General features: G+C 43.6%; 1 protein-coding gene across 15 annotated transcripts in view; it reads right to left on the bottom strand.

Annotated features, from left to right (window-relative positions):
• The window catches only part of APBB2 (amyloid beta precursor protein binding family B member 2), a 457,842-nt gene that overhangs the window by 94,000 nt on the left and 345,983 nt on the right, over positions 1 to 17,859 (bottom strand). For all 15 annotated transcript variants that reach the window (XM_075567343.1, XM_075567401.1, XM_075567410.1 and 12 more), the window contains 2 exons: positions 15,661 to 15,807; positions 12,474 to 12,601 (listed from right to left, as the gene is read on the bottom strand). In XM_075567343.1, the coding sequence (XP_075423458.1) occupies positions 12,474 to 12,601; positions 15,661 to 15,807 (275 nt within the window). The remainder of the gene's footprint in view (positions 1 to 12,473; positions 12,602 to 15,660; positions 15,808 to 17,859) is intronic.

Below are 17,859 nucleotides of genomic sequence, written 5' to 3'. Positions count from 1 at the left end.
TTAATTGCACGTCTTCTGACAGCAGCAAGATGTACAATAAGGCTGTGCTTATAGTCCCGGTGACGGCGCGCCACTTAAAAACAAGTTGATGTAATCCGTCGCGTGCGCCTATAGTGGTCGCGAGCGCGCCACAGCAACCAAAATCGCTAAATTCAATAGAATTTTATTTTTTCGCCGATTGCCACGTGATGTCAGCGGCATGTGAGCGGTTCAGCCAATGAGGGCCAACCGCTCGCGGCCACGTATCGCCACGCCCCCCCGGTTGCCCTCTCGTCTCCCGCACTATAAGCAGGAATCACTATTACAACAGCGACGGATGATGTCACGCGGTCGCATCGCCGAAGCCGGGACTAAAAGCGCAGCCTAACACTTCAATAGAAGCAGACAAATATACCATCTCTCCAGATCTTTCAGGAAAAAGTCCGACATGTTCTAGAAGCGGAAAAACTCACGACTTTTATGAACAACTCTACAGAAAAAAATTGAAAAGATTTGGAACCCATGAATAAGGGCCTTTCCAGAAGATATATCGACAATACAAGATAAGCAAATTTAAACAAATTTAAAGATATAAAAAAATTAAAAGCAGGTTTTTATTAAAAAAAAATTCCAAGGTTACAAACCAAAGTTGAATTAAAGTGCAGAAATATGATTGTGAATACTACCACTCGTGTCTCTTGCTTCCCCCTCACCGCTCCCCCATATCTTTTATTATTACTGTAAAATATTTTTTCTACTGATTATTATTATTTCTGTATTGTATTGCCAATTTTAATTATGTTGGTTCTATTGTCCCCCACCCACCCTTTCTGTTTTTGTTCTGTATCCGCCCCTCCACCCTGAATATAACTGAGAAACAAATAAAAACCGTTTGGGGGAAACAAAAATAATAGCCATCTCATTTTTGTGAAAAAACGAATTCCAACATGTTTCCCGACTTGATTTCACTGCAGTGCATCACATCTTGAACTCACCAGTGCTGAAGGTGCGATAACTACATAGCAGAGTCATGCTGCGGAGAGCCATTGAATGGAGAAGAGGTTAAACAGACGCGCAGCACTTTGAATGCTGTCTGACCTACTTTCCTGTTGAGAGCCACATCCTCCCCTTGCAGCCCACGTGTACGCTCAGATGAAACGGCAAATGCATGAAAACTCAATTAAAAAATAAATAAGTCATAAAGTTCAAACGTGTATTTTAAAAATCCATTTGACTAAAACACACGCTGCTGCGTAATGAAAGTAAGAAACGGTGTATAACGTGGCACTGACAGCGTGTAAATCTGAATACATTTAAATATTCAAACCATTTCGGGTAGATATGTAACTCTCTCACTTCCAGCTGGGACAATGTAACTAGGGTTGCCAGGCGGCTTCTCCACAAATACTGGACACAATGGTGAATGGCGTGAGGCGTTGGAGTAAAGTCGGTGGGGAGGTAAGTTATTTGTAAATGATGTGACCGGTATGTCATCTTTTCTAAATTTCACTCCGTGTGCGCCAATTTGCACCATTTCATATTGTATTTTGTAAAACAAATTGTGGGGAGGGTTTTATGAAAAAGAATGTGAAATGGTGCAAATTGGTGCACACGGAGTGAAATTTAAGGGGGAGAAAAAACGTCACATGATTTATAAATAACCGACCCATGGTGAGCTATACAAGGGGTGCACAAACTTTCTGCGCTGAGCCCCCCTGCCTGCTCAGCCGCAGTGCTGGCGCCCCCCCCACCCCCGACTCATATGACGACACGTCACATGAGCCGCGGTGTCATTTTTCACGCCGGGTCGCCCGAAGCCATTTAATTTAAATGCCTTCGGGGAAACGCTGGGCCTCTGTAACCGAAGCTCCCCCCCAAAAAAATATTGCGCCCCCCAGTTTGCGTACCCCTGAGCTGTACTGATCTTAATGCTCCTCTTCCAAAAAAATCCAAGGCTGTTGCAACTCTCTTCTTCCTTTCACCCACCTCCCCTTTGTCCTCTCATCACCCTCCCCCTCATCCTCTCACCTCTCCCCTCATCCTCTCTCAACCCCTCACCTCATCTTCTCTCACCCCGTTCCCCTTCCCTCATCCTCTCTTACCCCTGCTTCCCCTTCCCTCATCTTCTCTCACCCCCCTCCTCCCCTCATCCTCTCTCAACCCCTCACCTCATCTTCTCTCGCCCCCTGCTCCCCTTCCCTCATCGTCTCTCCTGGATTTGTTGTCACCTGCAGCTGTTTCCAGTGGCTCTGCCATTTACAGCAGCAGGCCGTGCTGATCGACATTTTGTTTCACATTTTGTTTTATTGAAGAGATCTTTTCTTGCCATTTTCAAGCATGTTTTTATTTTATTTTAACTCATATGCTTTGTTCGGGAGGTATAAGAATTTGGAAAATGAAAGTGTCGGGGAGGTGAAAATGGAGCTCTCCCTAGAGCCCCTTGCTTTGTATGGTATCCTAAAATCATGTTGTTTTTTTCATTATAAAGACATTTCTTTCTTTAAAGAGCAGAATATACTCAGGGGCCAAGATATTAACATTATAAGAGTTACACTCAAAGGCTTCCGGAGGGGAGGATTGCTTCTTTAATTGAATAACTTAATGACTATTGGAAGTTACTTGGTTGAAGGAACGTTTTAAAGATATGATGTGTCTGGTTTTGCAGGTATTATGGGCTCTAATAAGATTATTATTTTTCTATAGCACTGCACCCATCAATGATCCGAGAGCCGCGCATAATTTCTATTACATTGGATCGTCAGCTATTGGGCTCAAACCCCCCACCCACCACCATTAAGCCCTATTACCCACCTCCCCATATCTCCATCCAGTCTACCCCACTTACCCAGCCCCATTACCTTCCCCCCATTCACCCACCAATTCCCCTTCATCCGTCGCCCACCCATGAACCACCTTTGCCCTTAACTCTTCCCCGCCACACCACCTCCTGCATTTTGGTGTGTAGCACGCAGTGGTAACCTATCTGCAGAGGGGAGTGTGTGGCAGTGATGCTGACAGTCCCGGCCAAGCTTCCGAGAGTTGCGGAGTGGGGATTTCTGATGGTTGACTATACCATGCTGCTGGTGAGTGACGGCATCCCCGCTGTGCATTGGCAGCATGCTACATATAGCCCAGCAGAGCTCCCTCGGGACATGTTCATTGGCTTTGCGGGCTGCATGTGCCGTAGGTTGAGCGCCCGTGGACTATATTATATACTGTGTCAAAAAAATTTCGTTTCCCTTTGCTTTCATTTCTTTTTTCTAAAGGTAACCTGCACATTTCACTTCTTTCCGGTGCCCCAATGACCTACGTAGTACAGCATATTCCCATGCATGCTAGAAGCCCATATTATGTGGTCTAGGACATTTGATCGCGGCCGTTTCGCCATGACCAAATCTCCACTGGCGTTTCGCCGCGAGTGACCTCTCAGCTAAGTTAACTCCCTAACCCTAGACCTTACCCTTAAATCCCCTAATACCCACTCTACCCCCTACTCTAAAAACCTTGACCCCTTACCCTACAACCCCTAACGTTAACCCCTACACTAACACCTCTAAAGTTAACCCCCCTAACCTAAAACTCACATTATAGTTGAATGCAGAGGGTCCAGCGGAGGCGAAATGCCGACAGGGGCTTGGTGGCGGAGGGACCAAGAACGGTCAAATGTCCCATTCCACTAATGACGTACCTCGTACATAATGGGCACTTATTTGTTTTTAAGGGGCTGATCACACTGGCGGCTCCCTCCACTTCTGCTCCTTCTGGTCGTGTCACGTGATCGCCTTTATTACTAGCTATTTCAGCTTTTAAGCTGGTTAAAGTTTTCCTACTAAAAATAAATTAACCATGGAGGCCATAAGAAAATAATGTAGTATCGAAGGGAATTATTCCTGGCTCCCCACAGACTCCTCAATTGTAGGTTAGCTAGGTCTAGGAGACACGTGATCAAAATTAAACTTTCATCAGCTGCTCTCTCGTGTCATCAATCTTTCATTACAACATGACTTAGAAAACCATGTTATCTGACGTTGTTAGGAAAGCTTTCATCTTCTAAATTCCAACACAATGCATCAAGAAATGCTAAACTGGCACCGACAAGCGTATCATTTAGTTTATATTTTTAAGCATAAATTAAACATTTATCCTGCAAATTGCACACGCTTTCAGGGCAAAAAGCGTCGATCTGTATTTTATTTAATTATAAGTGTAAGTTTTGACAAATATTTTTTCTTTCTATCTTTCAACATTTCCACGGTCAACAGATGCTTTGAGTTGTTTTTTTTTTTTACAATTTGGCAGTCCAGGGATTATACGTTTTTAGATTTGCTTTGTTTGCAAAGTAATTATGGTACAATTATGTTTATCATCAGTGTTTCTTCTAATGACAAGTGATACACATTTCTTGTTAGGAAGATACCAATAAGATGCAGTGACTGTAATGGTGCCAGAATTTTTCTAAGGAAGCAAATGATACTGGTCAGCTGGTTTTTGTTCCACTATGCTGAACTGCCCCCCAAAAAATCAAAACGAATTAATAACAATCAAGTTCATCTTGTGCTACTATTTGTAATTTGCCACTTTTTCAAAATTGTCATTTTCTTTAGTTTTCCCATGTTTATTATTTCACTGGCATCTGCGGGTACCATGGTAACCTGATGTCCAAGGCCCCAGATCCACTAAGCACCTATTTAAAGTAACATTTACCTACTGTAGGCTGTTAATCGAAATCAGGGCCACCGACGGGGAAGGGGGGGGAAGGGAGATCTGGGACAAGTGCCCGGGCTTGGTGGCTGCAGGGGGGTGTCTGATAGTTGCCGGCCCCAGTTCTCCCCAGCTGCTATGGGCCTCTCTCCTGCCGCATCCGCCTGTACCCCGCCAGGCCTCCCTCGTGCGCTGGAAGCTGGGCGCTCCCGGAAGTTGGTCCCAGAGCGGCACTAGAGGCCTGAGATCACACCAAGTTAAATCTGTCTGTGTGTTTATTGTGGGGGGGGGGGGGTTGTTGTGTGTATTGTGGGGTGTATTATTGTGTGTGTATTGTGGGGTGGGGGTTATTATTGTATGTGTATTGTGGGGTGGAGCATTATCGTGTGTATTGTTGGGGGGATTGTGTGGACATGGGTGTGTGGTGGGGGGAGGGATTGAGTGTGAGAAGGGGGGGGATTGAGGGAGTGAGAGGCGGGTCAATGAATGATAGTGGCGGGCGGGGAGAGGTGGTGTAAGGAAGAGCCGGGGTGGGGGGTTGTCATGATATAGAGGATTTGGCCCGGGATTAAAGGGGTTACACCCCATTTGGCCACCCTCTACTCTCACCTGGGAAGCAAGGGGTTAACTGGACTGGGATCCAGTAATGTGGTTTTGCCTTGCTTCAGCCATACAACTGTTTATTCCCCTGTAAAAATGTATTGTTTCTGTTGCAGTGACTGCACCACACAAACACTGGGATCCATCCGGGAGGGCAAGGGTTAATAGTTGAATAGTGATTCTAGCCCTTTGTTTCAGTTACCCTCAAAGATGCCTGCCTACTAAGGAATGCGACCAAATGTTTAGGAAGCTGGAGTGGTTTGTGAGTGTTAAAACTCACACTTACAAACCATAGTATCCTGCCAGACACTCCATTTGGTAGACTGGCCAAACGCCCCTGATTTAGGAGTGGGGCTACAGAATAAGTGTCCATATTTTTTCTGTTATTTGTATATCTCGTGTGTTCACCTTTTTCAAGGAATAAATTACATTTTATCATATCTAAGTCTCGTTCAGTTCAACCCAGTTATATTTGGTGGTGTATTATTATAGCCTGTCACAAAGCTCCTGTCACAGGGGTATTATTGGATTTATTTTGGGTGATATTATTGGGTGGGTATTTTGGGGGTTATTGTGGGGGGATTGTTGTATGTGTATTCATGGAGAGGTATTATTGTGTGTATGTATTCGTGGGGGGGGTATTGTGGGGGGTGTATTATTCTTGTGTACTGTGTGTGGGGGAATTATTGTGGGGGGATTGTGTGGGCATATATGTGGCTACAGGGGGGGATTGAGTAGGGGGTCATTGAGTGATAGCAAAGGAGGGGAGTCGGGGAGAGTGTGAGGAGAGAGGGGGATGTAAGAGAGGGAGTATGGAAGAATGAGAGGAGTGAGAGAGGTAAGGGGGGGAGATCGAGTGAGGAAGACAGGGGGGAGACATACATGGGGAGGGACGGGGTATAGAGGGGAGTGAGAGCAAAAAGGTGTGAAAGAGGGGTGGGGGGCTTGCAAGGGTGCCGAGTGGGGGGGGGAGGGGAGATGGGAACACCCGGGGGAAACTCTTGCCCTGTGCCCAGGAAAGCTGTCGGCGGCCCTGATAACAATGCAGTATTCCCTATAGAAACGTGAAGTTACCCCGTTAAAAAAGTGTGACATTTGTAACAGCTGTTATTCAAAATATTTGCAAATGAGCTCATTAAAGTCTAAAATATATTCATCTTATATTCACTCACCTCTGTTACAAGAAATAGCGCTACATTATTTAGTCATACTTAATTCTGGCGTTACTCCCAGGCCAGGCCCTGAAATAGGGGTTTTGCCGGAGAGAGAGAAAGAGAAATACCTGGAAAATATACTAATTTAAATAGGTAAGATAGACTCAAATGCTTTATATTTGCATATTTCTCAGGTATCTCGGATGTGTCCACAGGTATCTCCCCACATAGAGCACAGGTTAATTTTTTTGAGATATATAAGTCAATGGCCCCTCTCCTAAATTGTCTCTCTTTCTCTGTCTCTCTTTCCTCTTCAGCAAAAGCCCTATTTCAGTGTCTGGCCCGGAGGAAGGTCTGGATTTAAATAAAGTTATTTGAAAATAACGCAGCATTATCCCATAATAATGTGACATTTAACACTATGCTAATAAATTCACTTATGGCCATAATTTGTGTGTATAACTAGCTACCTAAGTGAACAAGGCATTACGCCAGCGACAATAGCGGCCGCTCCTGTTTAATGTAGCATCATGTTTACCCTGATTTAACAGAGCTTAGTGAATGAACGGCAATGGCCCTTTTAAGCTCATAGGGAAGCACATTTTCAGACACAGACATCTGTAGAATATAACCACATAAGTTAAAAATAGCAGCAAAAGAGCTATGTAATAGTAAAAAGAATGGGGACATCGATTTTGTTTATGGCGAGCAGAACGCATTGCTACTTAAAAAAAAGAAGTTATCTGACCCATGTGTGACTTTGTGATACTGCTTAGAAACAAATGCTATAAAAAATATATGTATCAATGCTTGAATTATGAATAATATTGTACTACATTTGAATCACTATTTGGTGTACAGCAAGATCATAAATTAGATTTTTCATAGTCTCTTTCCTTTATACGCCACTCTCATTCTTAGCCTTGTGCTATAAAACCTTCCATGAGACTGGGGGGAAATAACAGATACGCGATAAAGCAGGAATGTCAACAATCAAAGAACTATTCTCCAGCTTCTCATTTGCAAAAGTGCAAACATTTATTTCAGAGTTAGCAAACGCAGGAGGTCATTTAATACAACGTGGTACAAGATCTGTGGATGTCATGGCAGCCTGGAGTAATTACATTGCACTACTAAGGAAAGTTATTCTCTGGACTTGGAACTGGAATGAAACACATTATATTTTAGCCAATAGTGCAATCTTTTAAAGGAACAACATACTGTAGAAACTCTTCAAGCATTTTGTACAAAATAGAGAAGTAACGTTTAGAATTTTAATAGAACTGTCTGGAATTCCACATGGGAGACAACCCATTATCACATCAGAGAAAGATTGCTCTACCCCGGATCATTTAAACCAAAGTCCTATATGTTGTGTATAAACACAACATTGTGAAGAGCTATTTTGACAAGTGCATCAGGCAACATTGTAACCATTACATCAGTCAACTCAGAGCCAATCTGCTCTGTTTCAGCAAGGTTCATTCATATTCGACTGAAAGCGGCAAAATAGCAGATACCGAAGAGAGCTTTACAGAACTGAATATACCAGTGAATATCACACTTTGTAACAATACTTTTACATGAGGTTGATCCTATTGAAATCTCTAGGATTAAGTGAATGTGTGTGAGTGAGTATGGTGAAAATTAAAGCAAGGTATGGATTCTCCAAGAGTGGAGCTTGTGTAATAGCCTACTTCACATGACCTGTGGACCTCCCACTTCTCCACCTGACCAAGAACAGACATCAGACCAAACATTGACACAACACCATATAGGGGTTTAAAGGCCACAGCTTTTTTTTTTAGCACACCAACCAACAGAACATACCCACACAACAACCAAACCGTGCCAGGCTGACATTGCAATGTCTTGAGCCAATGCATACGTGTGACCCCCGTCCTGGCTGGATTACCAGCTTAGCAAACATGACACATTTCCACCTTCGGAGAACACCCCCATTCATGCAGCCCATGCAGGACATGACCACCTCCTCATAACTCAACAAGGCATGAAAATAACTGATGTCCCATGCAACACCTTATAAATCCCAGCCACAAGTGAGACGTTTTGACACCCAAAAAACTGTGACACACACAGCACCACAACGGATTATTTATTCTTCCCCGCCTTTTTATTTATTTATAAAACGTTCTCTTTTCCTCTTCTCTCTCTCTGCTACATCTGGCAGGTGATCTACAGTAACCAAGTATTATTTGTTTTACTCTGTACCCAGGACATACTTGAAAACGAGAGGTAACTCTCAATGTATTACTTCCTGGTAAAATATTTTATAAATAAATACAGTAAGTCGTTCACATGGGCTACCTACCTATATAGCCCTGGGGTAGACTCTTCCCCTTTTCTTTCCTGGATATGCCTAAAACCCCTAACCTTAACCACCCTGTGGGGGGGAGAGGGAACACCCCCAGTCATGGCACCCCTCGCTGAGGGCTCATGACTTACTTGTATGCCATGGATAAAAGACATATGTGAGCTCCATACTTCTCTGTCAGACAGTAGCTAGACCAGGAGTGGTCAACTCCAGTTCTCATGGGCCACCAAAAGGGCAGGTTTTAAAGATATCCCTGCTTCAGCACAGGTGGCTAAATCCACTGATTTAGCCACTTGTGCTGAAGCATGGATATCCCTAAAATCTGGCCTGTTGGTGGCCCTTGAGGGCTGGACCCCTGAGCTAGACCAAACAATTTATACTTGAAGCAGCAATTCCCACAAATAGCATTGGTTTTTTTTTGTTTGTTTAAACCTGGATGGATGTGAGGACCCCGGGACCCCAAACACGATGCTCCCAGCTCCACACATAAAATAAGCCATTCTGGTGACTTCTGGAGCGATATGTTTTTTTTTTACCTTTCTCATAAGGTTACGGTGAAAATGTATACAGAGGCCTAGAAATCGTGCCCTGACCATTTACTACTGAAAGGGACAGTAATATATTAGTACAAAAGAAAGTGAAAAAATAGTGAAAATTATGCATTTATTCACTAATTAAAATGGAAACTATAAAACACATGATTCAAGTACTATATTATAGTATATATAGAATATACTAAACAAGAACACAATAAGAAGAAATAAATATTATTATAAAATGACATCACAATAATTTGTTTTTTAATGCAGTGGAAAATCGCAAACACCTACTATGCTCTTTAAAACCAACACATGAAAATGGTGGCTCCACATCCCATTGCTCTCCTCACGTGCCCTTCATGTCCCAAATCACAAGTTCACTAATCAAACTTGGGCGAGGTACTAAGGAAAGACTGTAAAGTGCTCTTATATAACATGAATAAGAAAAGGACTTTGAGGGGGAGTGAAAGAACAGGGACAACGTGCTGCAACTCACGGATCTGCGCTGTGCCTGACAGAGAGGCTGGCAGGCTTCTCACGGGTTACACCGCAACGGCTACCAAAGGAGGTTTATTCACAATGACAGCATAGGGGGAGATAAAAGCTATGTGCCTCAGGGAGTGACAGAGGAGGAGACTATGGGAAGGAACCAAAAGGAGGGTGGACAGCAAGGTTGCATTGCTCTGAAACGACTAATATATATACAGTGGCGTAACTACGCCTTAAGGGGTCCCCGGGCGACGTCATGGTGTCATGACGTTGCCGCGTCACATTGCCATGGCAATCAGTTTCATTGCTGTGGGGAAGAGTGTGGGGTCTCTGTAACCGCTTGTGGGGGTCATCAAGAGTCCAGAGGGTGGGTCGCCTTACTCCCTTCGACCCCGTCTCCCCCTCCCCCCTCTCCAAGCTGGGCCCTCCCAGGACGTGTCCCCGGCGTTAGTTACGTCACTGTGTATATGTATATATATATATATAATGTATATGTATATATATATATTTAATATATGTAACCCCCACTTGTGGGTTTCCTAGTGTATGACAGGGTGTTAATGGTGAGCAGTAGATGCTAGGCTCCACCCTGTGGTGAATCTGTTATGTGCTGATGAATAAAGTCAGTAATGATAGATGGTAGAGTATTGTACTATTACTATAGGTAAGATGTGTATGTATGTATATGTGTATATATTTAGCAGCAGAGTAGACTAAGCCCTCGTCCAGGGTGGCGCTGAGCGGGCGGGCGCGCTCACGCTTGCCACGATGAGACACATTGCGACAATGTGTGTGGCCAGCGTGAGCGGGCGGGCGCGTCTGCTCGGCACTTAGCCGCTTGCCGAGCAAGCAAATTTGATTTTCCTGCTCGCAAGCGCATCACGTGAGTGGTTCGCCCAATGAGGGCAAACCAGCTCCGTGACGTCATGGCCGCGCCCCCAGGTGAGCGCGCGCCTAGCCGGCCACAAATCACCCGGCCGAGCAGGGCGCAGCGCTTGAGCACCAGCGCGCCCCGTTCCCTGCCTGGCCGAGGCATAATATTGCTCACATCATATATGCTACGTAACAAAGAGTGTTATATACTATATGCCCGGTCTGTATATGGTTTAAGTACAGTTCTGAGGTATCTGCCGAATATGTACGTACATTACTCACTATATGTTAAATTCTATGCTAGAATGTTTATAAAAGTGCCATTATCCATATGTACAGTGAAAGGCAAGCATAGCATTGTCATGGTATATTATGTCTATATATAATTTCTGCTTAGATTGAAATCTAAGGGGTTTATGACTAAAAGAAAAACAGATGCAACGCTGTGACGCCTGGTGCCGTGCTCTGTAATTGGAGCTACTGTAGATATTTGTTGTGTCATTTAATGATCCTGACGGCAAAGATGGTGAATGTCTGGTGAAGATGGGTGGAAGAGGTGGATATATGGGAATTCAAGCATATCAGGTACTTACTGTATTGTTTATCTGTTTCACTAATGATGGCATCACAATTACTATACAAACAAGGTTAAAAAGTAAAAAAAAAGGGGTTCTGCATAACCAGATATACCACATGTGTTCTACATAGGGTTGCCAGTTGGCTTCTCCAAAAATACTGGACACAACGGTGATAAGTGCAACGTGCTGTCGACACATACACACCTCTGACCTCTCTCTGCTCCATGCTGTTTCCTCCTCTCCTTGGCTCCACCCCCAGGTTCCTGACACCTCCTTCTGATTGGCTACATTAGCCAGCCAATCTGGATGGAGGAGCCCTGCTCTCTCCCTGCTCGGGGAAATCCCGCAGCCCCCCAAGTCAATCGGGTCACTATGTCCAGAGAGGTAATACCACACACATACATGTCCAGAGAGGTAATACCAGACACATACATGTCCAGAGAGGTGATACCAGACACATACATGACCAGAGAGGTAATACCGGATACATACATGTCCAGTATTACCCCTCATTTTTTACTGGACAGAGTGTTCAAATACAGGACAGTCCGGTTCAATACTGGACACCTGGCAACCTTAGACTTCTACATCATAGTTATGTCGAGAAAACATAGCACACAACACATCTTCTATCAGTAACAGCAGAAAGACATGTTTTTACTGAATGTCTGACATGGAATTTCTGGTGAGCATATATTTGTAACTATTTATGTTCAGTGATAACACTTTCACGTAAAATATTGTCTGTTATTGTAACACGCCTCTTGCCCTCCACACCTCCTGGAGCTTCAGTTCTTCACAGGTATGATGACATCACTGTTACACACACTGGAAGTGAGCAACTTACTTAACATGATATTTAGAGGTCATCTTGCACAACAAAGGTCACTGGGGTCAGTGAAGAAATACAACGTACATGATCATTACAGAAATAAAATACTGGGTTTCCAAAACATAAAACGATACAAAGAAGGTACAGAAAGTGACACCACAATGAGATCTCGGGCACATTAACCATTTTGCTGCTGGAAATACGTTCCTGGTCTTTCTGCTGGTCAAAGGGTTAAAGTCAACAGTTATCTGTTTCCCTCCAAATAATTCTTGTGTGTAAAATACCATACTCTACTATTCCACCAAAAGTAGAAAATAGCAATTTCTCATGAAATATGAGGTGTTTTTTGAATCATTATTGATAATATTGTGAAGAATTAGTGTGTTTACTCACCGTCCATTGTCTCGGCCCACACCCCAGACTCGGATGCTCACAATGGGCTGGGAGTGGAGAAGGGTGCGATCCATGTGGTCAACCAGATTCAACATGTCATTCTCCAGGACCAGGTACATGTCTTTGCCCTATAACAAGAGATTCCGGGATAACGGGCTATAGTTTCTAAAACGTGCTACTTCATAAGACACCTTTATGGCCTCGTTGAAGCAAATGACTCATCAAGGGCCATATTTACTGAGCAGTGTTATGCAATAAGGAACCTTCCATGCTGACAGACACCTGTCTTGAATGGGCAGTTAGGGATCATATGTACGAAGACGAGATGGAAGGTGTGACATGGAGCAGCACCGGTTTAGTAAATATGGTATGTTACACAGACGAGACCCCGTAAACGTGTCACTGGAATTCGTTCACTTTGGTCCTAGGAGAGACTGCCCGTTTGAAGGCAGCACTCTGTGTTAAGAACAACATATTTTAATAATGCAGCCTTTCCAGACCCTTATACTGTCTACAGTGGTTCGTTCTGCTTACAATTGTTGGATTAAAAATGGGTTGCTGTTCCGAAAGGACGCGTCGTTTTTCTATGGATTAATTAAATGTGTATTATGTGACTTCTATGGGGCAGTGTATACCTTAAAAACATGGTGGCCCACATCCACTAAGTGGTGCTAGTGCAGAAGACACATCCCGATGTGGGAAAGGGTCACTTGGCATAGCACTGTTTAGTAACATATGGACCTGTGTGCAGCAAGAATGCTTCACAGAGGCCACGTTTGTACCAGCCTTTATAATACTGTGTTATCCTGGCAATGCTTCGCAACACACAAAAACAACACAGGCAATTACTGTAGTTGTATAACATGTATATGTCTGTCTTCTCTATGTAAAACCTTAACTGCAGATTTCATCTTAATTAACTACACCTTAAAACAGAGTTTGGATTTTTCTACACCCTTATGTACAGTACACCGGGGGGGAATCAAACACGAAGATCTTACAAGTTGCAGTTGCTCTCTACACGTGTGTCAGTGAATACAGCTTGGAGTTGCACATCACATACACTGTCCCTTCCACATCCTCTCATAATAAAAGTGAAGCCTCTTACCTCTGTGATTTGTACAGTGAAAAAATGTCTAAATGCAACAACACCAACATTAAGGATGGTTGGTCCTTATACAATAGAAAAGTCGCATAGGACCACGTCTACAAGTATAAACTTCTAATGCTATTTTAACTTCTTGTAAAGCGCTCAGCAAATTGATAAAAAAAAAAACATATTTGTTTATTGGTAGCTGAACCTAATGACTTGTTTAATTAAAAAGATATTACCAGGAAAGATTGGAATATCTTGTGTCACAGACAGCGTGCACAAGCAGACACTGTACAAAGCTGACACGGTAAGAGGCTCTTGACAGGAGTGGATGGTTAATTATCAGGTCATATTACACGGACTACACATACAGTATAAGGAGTTCTGAGGCCTGTGTGCAATAGAACCGATTAGAAAGGTTTCAGGAGGACGAGCCCAGAATGTCAATTGCAAACTGTAAACCATTTTTTTTAGCGATTTCTCACAAAATAAGAGCTCTGGTTAAACCTTCTATTATCGGTTATCTTATAATTATCCCTACAGTATATAACATTTGATATAGAATCAAAGTTTATGGCTGTATCTAATTTCTGGATTGAATGTAAAAGCTTTTTTAATGTGAAAGCTGATGTAAAACCTTTTTATTGGCTCGCTGGAGTGAGGAGGACCCAGCCACCACATTCATTTCCTGACAGGGGGAAAAACTGGCAAATTAACATTACAAAAAGGTGCAGTTCCTGCTGTCTCCCCCCCCCCTCTAATAGGTGGGGAGCATGGGGTCCCCAGAGCTGAACCACGTTAATTTCAGCTCCGAGGACCCCCTGCTTCCGGAGATATTTACCTCCATAGATAGCATCCCGGCTGGATGAACAATATGGAGGTTTCAATCACTTGTGTCATCCGTCGTGGCTTCCTATTGGGTGAGTGATGCGGGGGATTAAAACCTCCATGGAACACCTGCAGCACATATGGGAGGTAAGTATCTCGGGAAGCAGGGAGTCCCTGGAGAATAAGTCAAGTTGAACAATGGGTATTGCTGCTTTAATTTCTGGTCTTACAATCATTAGATTTAATGGCAGGAGATGCCTGGTGCCATCATTCATAAATGTTACAAATGTAGTCATTTTAACTTCTTGTGGCTGCTGATTGCTTTTGTCAGGCGATCAACTCATCCACTCAGAACATATATGGACAATAACTGGGCACAGTGCAAGTGATTATCATTCACGATCACTGTGTCCAGTTATTATCCACACGTCCCACATATCTATACACTGATTTTGAACCAGGGGAAACTGGTTCATCAGGGGACACCTAGTGTCAGCTCCTTGTGACTTTATCTCGCTGTGCCTCAGGCAGCAGAAACATAGATTGTAAACTCATCTGGGCAGGGACTGTGTCTGTAAAAATTCCTGTGTGCTGCGTACTGCGCAGTATGCTCTAAGTGTGAAGAGATTTGAGTCCCATTCGGAGAAAAGCTTTTATTTTGTTAGCGTTATTTTTATGAAGCACGCAAAATCAAATGTAAACAACTTGCCAATGTAATTGACTTCCTTAGAAATACAGTATTCAGGCACCATTAAAATAAAATAAAAATCTGTGTCCTGGGAAAAGTAGATGTTTTTCTTCTTACTTGGGCCTGATCTTTTTTCGAATCGATCCGTTCTCTTGTTTTCGATCGGCAAAGATTCGGATCAGGGGTTCATTAAATCGCTGTTAGTGCAGCAGAAGAGGACCAAAGATGCAAAGTTCAGTTGGGAAGATCATGTGACCAGGTAGTCACTAGCTAAAATTGGTCCACTGCTAGAGAGGGGGCAGGGCTAAAAAAAAGGTGTGCCAGAGCTTGTTTCAGAAGAGAAAGGGGGTGTGACTTTGTAAATGGTTGCTTTAGAAACAGAAAATGCTTGTTACAATTATAATACGTAAAAAATGTAATTGAGAGTTGTTTAAAAAAATGCTAGAAGTAGTGTCTCATAGTACAGACCTGATTTATTTAAAAAACACACATGTAGGATATTGCTTGGTCTACAGCTTTAAGTATTTAAACAAAAGCCACATGAGTTAGACAGGAATCAGTTATCAGAGTGTGCTCACCTCTCCCCAAATGCCAACTGTGTCTCTAATATCATTCTTGCAGTAAGATAACTGTCTGATACAGTTGTTTACAGCAACACTGCTTTTCCCCGGAGCGAGGTCCTCTTCTGCCATTTCTACCCAGCCCAAAGACCGCACAGCAAAGCACTGGATAAAGAAAAACACAGGATATATAGCACAAATCAGATATTTGAAGAATGTGATGAGTCAAATTCGGACACACAAAATCATCATTGTAGTAGCCTGAAAATTCAAAAGTGGGTCATTTATTATAGTTGCCCTGCTTTAAAATATCAATGTCTGGCCAAAGGGAAAAAATCCTATATATTTCAATTTCCGCTTTGTCTTTGATAAATCTGATGCTGTTATGCGCCAGTGTTTTGTTGTAGATTTTTTAGCAGGGAGACTTTTTTACTACATACAGGAGCTTTACCAATAAAACACATGTACATTTGTAATTTTTTGTACATAAGGATTGTGTTAGGGTTTGATCGAGACTTCCATTATAACCCCCATTTTTAGATGCTCATAACTCTACAATAAATCACCAATCCGTCTGAGATTTCGGATTGGTAAAGTGAATGTTTGTGGAAAGTTTGAGCTCAATCCGGTCAGATGTTTTGGAGTCACAGGGGAGACACACATAGGTGTGTTACAAAAAAACTTTGTAGCCTATAGTTTTACATGAGAAGTTTTGGGAGCTGTAATTCAAAAATGACTGACTGGATTTGTGTTGAAATTTTGTCTAAAGGCAAAAGGTGACACATTGTGTGCACATTTGCATGTCATTTCCCAGAATCCCTTGCTGCAGTGGGAGCACTATATACTAGGTGATAATGGTTGAAAGGCAGGGTTGCAGACCTGTCTAAGACATGTGAATGTGCTCACAAGTGATATTCTTTATTGGATATATATACACACACACAGAGACTATAAGTAGTGATGACTTCCCTACTATACAATGATCAAATCAGTCATTGATATGATTTAACCTGCTGTAATTAGCTGAAGGTTCAAAACTTCAACCAATGGGAGAAAGGCATTGGATCAGCTCGGCTCTCATACACAGGTACAAATGGGTACAATAGGCACACCTGGATTTAATAGATGCAGGATATAAATATAGGTTCAGTACCTGCTGAATATGTACAACAGGGGGGTATGTATATATCATAATTATACAGTACAACTCATAGTACAAGTAATGGACCAGATCAATGCTCTTCAACTGTTGCTTCTGATTTTTCCAGCTGAAAATCATTTTTTAAATACATTTTTCGTCCCTTTGTCCCGACAATTTTCTCAAAATTGTTAAAATGTCCCATTTTTTTGGCTTTTCACAGTTTGGATGGTGGCAGCAGCAGAGGAGGGCAGCGGTAGAGGAGTGTGGGTGTGGCGGCAGAGGAGGGTAGGGACGGCGGTAGAGGAGAGTGTGGGGGATGCCAGAGAGACCCGAAAGTCAGACAACTTCTGGTGTCTACCTCCAGGATGGATCCCCCCCTGCTCCAGAGGTAGGTGTAGGAGAGAGGATGAGGGGAGTGAGAGAGAATGATGGGAGGGAGGTCGAGAGTGTGTGTGAGAGAATGGGGGAGAGCGAGAGAGAGAATGGGAGGGAGCGAGAATGGGTGCGGGTGAGAGAAAATGGTGGAGAAAGAGAATGGGTGAGGGGGAGAGCGAATGGGGAGGGAGAGAGAGAATGGGTGAGGGGGAGAGAGAGAGAATGGAGGAGGGGGAGAGAGATAATGGGGGGAGGGAGACAGAGAATGGGGAGGGGGAGAGAATGGGTGAGAAGGGGAGAGAGAGAGAGTATGGGGGAGGAGGATAGAGAGAGAATGGGGGAGGGGGAGAGAGAGAGAGAATGGGGGGAGGGAGAGAGAGAATGGGGGGAGGGAGAGAGAGAATGGGGGGGGGAGAGAGAGAATGGGGAGGGAGAGAGAGAATGGGGAGGGAGAGAGAGAATGCGGAGGGAGAGAGAGAATGGGTGAGGGGGGAGATAGAGAGAGATAATGGGAGGGGGAGAGAGATAATGGGATGGGGCGAGAGAATGGGGGAGGGAGAGAGAATGGGGGAGGGAGAGAGAATGGGGGATGGAGAGAGAATGGGGGCGGGTGAGAGAATGGTGAGAGAGAGAATGGGTGAGGGGCAAAGAGAGAGAGAATGGCGGAGAGAGAGAGAATGGGGAGGGAGAAAGAATAGGTG

The sequence above is a fragment of the Ascaphus truei genome, chromosome 1 (genome assembly GCF_040206685.1).
Source record: "Ascaphus truei isolate aAscTru1 chromosome 1, aAscTru1.hap1, whole genome shotgun sequence".
Lineage (NCBI taxonomy): Eukaryota > Metazoa > Chordata > Amphibia > Anura > Ascaphidae > Ascaphus > Ascaphus truei.
This window is presented reverse-complemented; position numbering and strand designations above follow the sequence as displayed.